General features: G+C 38.8%; 1 protein-coding gene across 3 annotated transcripts; it reads left to right on the top strand.

The window, feature by feature from the left end:
• Positions 1-353: 353 nt before the first annotated feature.
• LOC125278268 (serine/threonine-protein kinase pim-3-like) lies at positions 354-5,835 on the top strand. 3 transcript variants are annotated; one of them, XM_048207315.1, is made up of 10 exons: positions 354-1,234; positions 1,635-1,796; positions 2,539-2,730; positions 2,907-3,001; positions 3,183-3,233; positions 3,477-3,834; positions 3,929-4,066; positions 4,253-4,358; positions 4,446-4,571; positions 4,765-5,835. In XM_048207315.1, the coding sequence occupies exons 1-8, from the start codon at positions 1,006-1,008 to the stop codon at positions 4,351-4,353; spliced, it is 1,326 nt and encodes a 441-aa protein (XP_048063272.1). In that variant the 5' UTR covers positions 354-1,005; the 3' UTR covers positions 4,354-4,358; positions 4,446-4,571; positions 4,765-5,835. The 3 variants fall into 3 exon arrangements, with proteins under 3 accessions (XP_048063272.1, XP_048063263.1, XP_048063254.1); XM_048207306.1 differs by having other exon boundaries at positions 4,747-5,833; XM_048207297.1 differs by having other exon boundaries at positions 4,446-4,555; positions 4,747-5,831.
• Positions 5,836-5,958: the final 123 nt, after the last annotated feature.

Genomic DNA, 5,958 nt, shown 5'->3' with positions numbered 1-5,958 from the left:
AGATTTATGATTCTTGTGAGGCCAAAAGAATATGCTATTATCTTTGATGCAATCCCTGACAGAGTTGTTACGAAATCCTGGATTCTATCCTATAAATGTTGATCGTCAAACCAGTTTTTGCAGTGATACAATATTTATGGGAGATATTAATATAGTAATAGATAAATGCAGTAACAAATATATATATATATATATATATATATATATATATATATATATATATATATATATATATATAAAACTATTTGCCTTGTTCAACAGTGTTTTGATCTACTAAATATGAAAATATTAACTGGAAAAGAGTATGGTAATAACCAATCCAGTATTTTTTTTTTTATTAATAATAAAATTAGAGAAGTGCCCTATAAAATTGTACACAGAATTTACCCTGTCAAGGAGTTGCTTGAACATTTCCATTTGAATATTGAAAACTGATGCGAATTTTGTGGCAATGCCAAAGAATCAGTGACTCATCTTTTTTTAATTGTATATATTAAAAAAAAATGTGTTGGTTGGATGTAATTTATTAATTTAATTTATTAGATCGTGTATACAAATAGATCTGTATGATGTGGTCTTTTTTTATTTATTTTTTATTCCAAATGCACCATGTGCTTCTTTATACAACTTTTTATTTTACTTGGAAAATATCACATTCATAGTTAGCACTTAATATTTCTGTATATGGCCAAATCATTCACAAAATCATACATAAAGGAATGTTTACGCTCAGGCTCGAAGCGTCTAAGCCAATAAGATTTGCTGAATTATCAACCAATGAAATTGTGCCCCGCCCCTTCGTCCAGACCGCTTGGAATCGTGAATCGTGGAACGCGTTATTGTGACGTCACAGTGCGCGCAGCCGCTTCATAAATCGAGTCAGTCGAAACTCTTTGTCGGAGTTTAAAGCTGCTCTTTGGTCTCTTGCGATCGATCTGTAGTACTGAGTGTTACAAGTCTACCGCTAGAACCAACAGGCAAATACAGTGTTCACAGCTCGTTGAGATGGAGCATCTGGCGACTGTTACATTGGACACTATGTTTGCCAACTTTCCACTGGAGCTGGAAAGCTGCAGCAGCTTGGACTCATTCGAGGACGCTCAAGTTGAGCCGCTGAGTGGCGCTGTGAAGCCGGCTGACAGAAAGGCCTGCAGTAGCAGCTGCCAACAGCTCCCGACAGAGGCGCCTCGACCACCGGCTGTCCCTACAGTCGCCTGGGAGGACGATTCAACAGGTAACTGATAACGTTAATAAGTCAAACTGCAGGAGACAATTACTTTGTGACTTCTATGTAACAGCATCAGCACTGTGTTTTTAACTTTTCAAGTGTTCTTGGAAATTTGCTGAGCACAGAAACAATGCAAAACCTGCTAATTATTCACATGAACTCGCTGCATTAGGACAGTTTTACTCGTGAATCATGTAGCTGTAATCTGTGCTGATAAAAACAATGTTTCTAATCAACATTCATTCATATACTGTATATTGTGTATTTTTAAAAATATATTTTTTGCATGTTGTTATTTCCTGTTTACTTCTTCTATTTTATTATCTGTGTCTTGTCACTGTCATTCTGTCTCTCATGTGTAAACATACCTGGCAATAAAGCTCTTTCTCATTCTGATTGTTTGCAGAAAAGCGCACACAAGGGAGGAAGTCTAAGAAAGAATCCATCCAAACCCAGGAAGAAACCCAAGTGTGTGCTTTTGTGCCTGAGGATCCATCGCAGGAGCTTCCACACACATCCAGAGTGGATCCGACAGGCACAGATCCGCGGGAGTCTGAGCCAACAGACAGTGAGTCTCCAGATATTACCACTCTGATTCATGTCTATGTCAGCCTGATGTTCCTGGGTTTAGTTTTCATTTTTCCTCGTCTTCTGCTGGTTCCTCACCTGAAAGACCACCAAAAGATCTGTAAGGTCATTTTTTTAGCGTGTGGAAAAAGCGCCAATTACTAAAAACTAAACTAGCCAATCAGATTTCTCTTTACCAATCTCACACCCATACACACACAAACACATTTGACTTCACAACACACAAACGCACACCTTTATTTATTCTCATTCCCTCTTGCTTTCTTAGTATGTCATGAGTGCACACAGATTAATAACCAATTTGGGGAAAAAACTGGCATTAGGTTAGTGCCCTTTATGGTACGCACAATTAGGATAATTACGGTGTGACTTCAATGTGAAACAGCATCAGCACTGAGTTTGTACTCTTTCTAGTGTTGTTGGAAATTGGCCCAGAAACTCTCATGAACTCGCAACATAAAGCAGCTCTACATTAGGACAGTTTTACTAGTGAATCATTCAGCTGTAATCTGTGCTGATAAAAACAGATGTTTCTAATCAATATTCATACATGTACTATCTATTTTTGTCTATTGTGTATTTTTTTTTAAATATATTTTTTGCATGTTGTTATTTCTTATTTACTTATTCTATTTTTATTATTTGTCTTGTCACTGTCATTCTGTCTCTCATGTGTAAACATACCTGGCAATAAAGCTCTTTCTCACTCTGATTGTTTGCAGAAAAGCGCACAAAATGGAGGAAATTCCTTGCTGGCCTCCGGAGAGCGTGGAAGTCGATAAAAGGATCCTTCCAAACCCAGGAAGAAACCCAAGTGTGTGCTTTTGTGCCTGAGGATCCATCGCAGGAGCTTCCACACACATCCGGCGTGGATCCGACAGGCACAGATCCGCAGGAGTCTGAGCCAACAGACCGTGAGTCTCCAGATATTACCACTCTGATTCATGTCTATGTCAGCCTGATGTTTCTGGGTTTAGTTTTCATTTTTCCTCGTCTTCTGCTGATCTGCACAGGTGTATTTCGTCACAAGCAGATGCTGCTGGAGTTCATTCTCATGCTGTATATTAACATGTTGTTGTGCATTTTTCAGGATCCTTTGAATCTCTTTATGATGTGGTAAAGAAACTGAAGTCGAGACGTGGTGTCAGTTATCATCTAGGATTTCGAAACTCCGATGACAAACGAGTATGTTGCCCTTTCTGTAGACACATATATATTCATATATTCTGTATATTTCTGTCTTTACTCTTTCAGTCCTGATGAAAACATCAGTGTTTACAGTTTTGATCAAAAAGGTACAGACTGTTAGATTAGATGTACACAATCAAAAATAAATCAGTTTACAAAAATGTTCTTCATTTTTCAGGTATTGATCAAATTTATTAAGAAGAACCGGCCTGAGAAACTAGTGGAATTGGTAAGTTGAAAAGACTTTATTCTTCATAAAATGTTTTATTAAATTCTAATTTGGTAATTGATTAAAGTTTGTATGTGGACAGAGTAAGATATAATTGAAATAGCCTAGAAACATCAGTTGTAAAGTACATTGCTTTCATCTTCGGCAGCCCTAGAGTGGAAAATGAAGTGTACCGGGCCTTTAGTTAGGAGATTTGAGATCGGTAAGGAGTTAACTAAGCTTTTGTCAATCTCTTTTCTTTAGCCTGGGTATTCCAACCCTTTAAGTCAAGAGGCAGCTGCAATGTTGATGGTGCAAAAGCCTCCAACTAGCGAGCATCTCGTACAACTATATGATCACTTTGTCATGGAAGATCAAGACATCTTGATTATGGAGTATCCACGTTCCTACATCAGCCTGTTTGATTATGTCCAACGAAACAGCAGTAACCTGACCGAAACCGAGGTGAAACTCATCATTCGGAGGCTCATTGTTGCTCTTCATCACTGCATGAGTCGTGGTGTTTATCGCGGCACGTATATGAAAAACATCCTTGTCCACACAAAAACCCTGCATGTAAAGCTGATGGACTTTGGAGGCGCGCTGCTCGTCGAAGAAAGACGTGAGTCGGCTTTTTAAGCACAGTTCACTGATGACTTATTTACTACAGTTCACTGATGGTGTTTTACTGAACACTGAGCATGTGTTGCTTACAGGAGATGCTGAACCTCTATTAATCAGTGCAATCAGAAAATATGCTGAATGGGCAACAACTGAGGACTTACGCATACTGCTGGATCTGATGGTCCCGAGAATAAGTCGTTGCTTTTGGATGAGACCACGCGTGTCCAAAGGTGAGACCAATAACTAGTGTGAAAAACATATAAAGCCCTGACATGAGTGACCGTAAAATTATCAGTGGGCATCCAGAGAAAGTCATAGTAACAAATGCAGTGTATTTCATGGTAACATTACCTTACATGAACTACATGTCTCAGTCAAACATGACTAATCAGATCTCTTATAAAAAATGTTTACAGAATGCCTGGATCTTCTTGAGCACCTTCATGATGTAAAGTCACGGATGACGTTACAGGCTATGTTGAAGCATGACTGGTTTAAAAGAAAAACTGAAGCATAAGAAAAGTAAGTTAATTTTATTTTTTTTGACAGATTAAGGCCGCCTTGGCACCTCTTGACCATAATTAATATCATGCTCTCATTATTTGCCAGGTTCCCCTGCATTGGCAGCTCAGGGCCTATAGTTCAGCTGTATGGGTCATCAGCCGGGGACGGTTCACGCTTTAACCCTGGAGCGTGGATAAGACCACGTGTGTCCAAAGGTGAGACCAACAACAGGTACAAAATGGAAATGACATTGCTTGAAAAACATATAAAGCTCTGACATGAGTGACAGTAAAATTGTTTGTGTCAAACCTTGATGAGTGTAAAGAGATGGAGAGATGTTTTTTTGATAGATTCAGGCCTTCTTGCCACCTCTTGACCTTAATATCATGCTCTCATTATTTGGCAGGTTCCCCTGCATTGGCAGCTCAGGGCCTATAGCTCAGCTGCGGGGTCATCAGACTGGGACCCCGGGGACGGTTTACGGCTTTAACCCCGGGACGTTCCCCTTTCACCCCTGCATGATGACACTGATGGCAACTGTCCTCTACTTGTGAACTGTTTGTGTGCCACCAACCTACTCAGAACATTATCGCGTCCCACTGATAGCGGCCTTGTGCGAGCCCCACCTTGCAGCCTGACAGGAAGTGCTGGAGGCTTACATTTGGACTCCGTTCTTCCAGGCCAGACCACCATGTTTCAGACAAGCGTCGTGTCAAGCCCAGCCATTTTCCTGAATTACTGTGGACAGTGGATTTCACACAACTTCAGTGTCACACAATTTAACGCCACACCTTGTACTTGCCTGGAAGCTGGCTTTAATCAATCCTTCCTTAGTGAAAAAATAACACAATTTATTCAAATGTAATTTAGTGTAACTAAATGTATTTGTGGCACACTGTAAATTGTTATACTTAAAGTCTGGATCAACAAATTTTAGTTGTCCAAAAGCAGTGCTGAAGTTCAGGTTGTATTAATTGTAAACTTGAAGTGTGCTAATGGCATCATTATTGTGTGCTTCTAATACATTAAAGTGATCTTTAAAAATAATGGCACAGCTTAGGAATTTGCCTTTTACTGGTATTTTACAGACACCCCCTAGTATACCAGTAAAGCTCACTTATCTAGAGATCAGAGAGACATTGGGAACAGATATATGTACACCCATGGATTCAAACCCGGGTCGCTGCCACACAAGCGCGCTCGCTTTACCAGTTGCACCACCAAGCAGATTTACACAATGCAAAACTCGGGTTACTTTGTGTTTTTTCTATATTCTTATGTGTAACACTATAAGCAAACATTCCAAAAAATGCTTAAAACTTTAAAAAAGTCCTATTTCATCTTTAATCATTGGTTAACTAATTTAGATGGAAAATGTTTTTTTAGACATTCACCTCAATAGCAATACATTTTAGAGTTTACAGAGTAAACTAGAATTGTCTTGCTTAAACGAATTCAAGAGAAAAACCATGACGGTTAATCGCTACAAAAAACAATTATTCTGTTTTGAAACAAAAGCCAGATTCATTATTATTATTATAATTATTATGGTAACACTTTACAATAAGGTTCATTAGTAACATTAGTTAACATGAACTAATGATGAACTGCACTTATA

The sequence above is a fragment of the Megalobrama amblycephala genome, linkage group LG1, assembly GCF_018812025.1.
Source record: "Megalobrama amblycephala isolate DHTTF-2021 linkage group LG1, ASM1881202v1, whole genome shotgun sequence".
NCBI lineage: Eukaryota > Metazoa > Chordata > Actinopteri > Cypriniformes > Xenocyprididae > Megalobrama > Megalobrama amblycephala.
Note: the sequence above shows the minus strand (reverse complement) of the source record. Positions and strands in the feature narration are given on the sequence as shown.

What these genes read in the sequence shown, in the direction of transcription:
- LOC125278268 (XM_048207315.1), top strand. Translation starts at nt 1,006, where the DNA reads ATGGAGCATCTGGCGACTGTTACATTGGACACTATGTTTGCCAACTTT. An exon ending in CTGAGAAACTAGTGGAATTG is followed by an intron (nt 3,234 to 3,476) that starts GTAAGTTGAAAA and finishes TCTTTTCTTTAG; the next exon opens with CCTGGGTATTCCAACCCTTT. An exon ending in GCTGCTCGTCGAAGAAAGAC is followed by an intron (nt 3,835 to 3,928) that starts GTGAGTCGGCTT and finishes TGTTGCTTACAG; the next exon opens with GAGATGCTGAACCTCTATTA.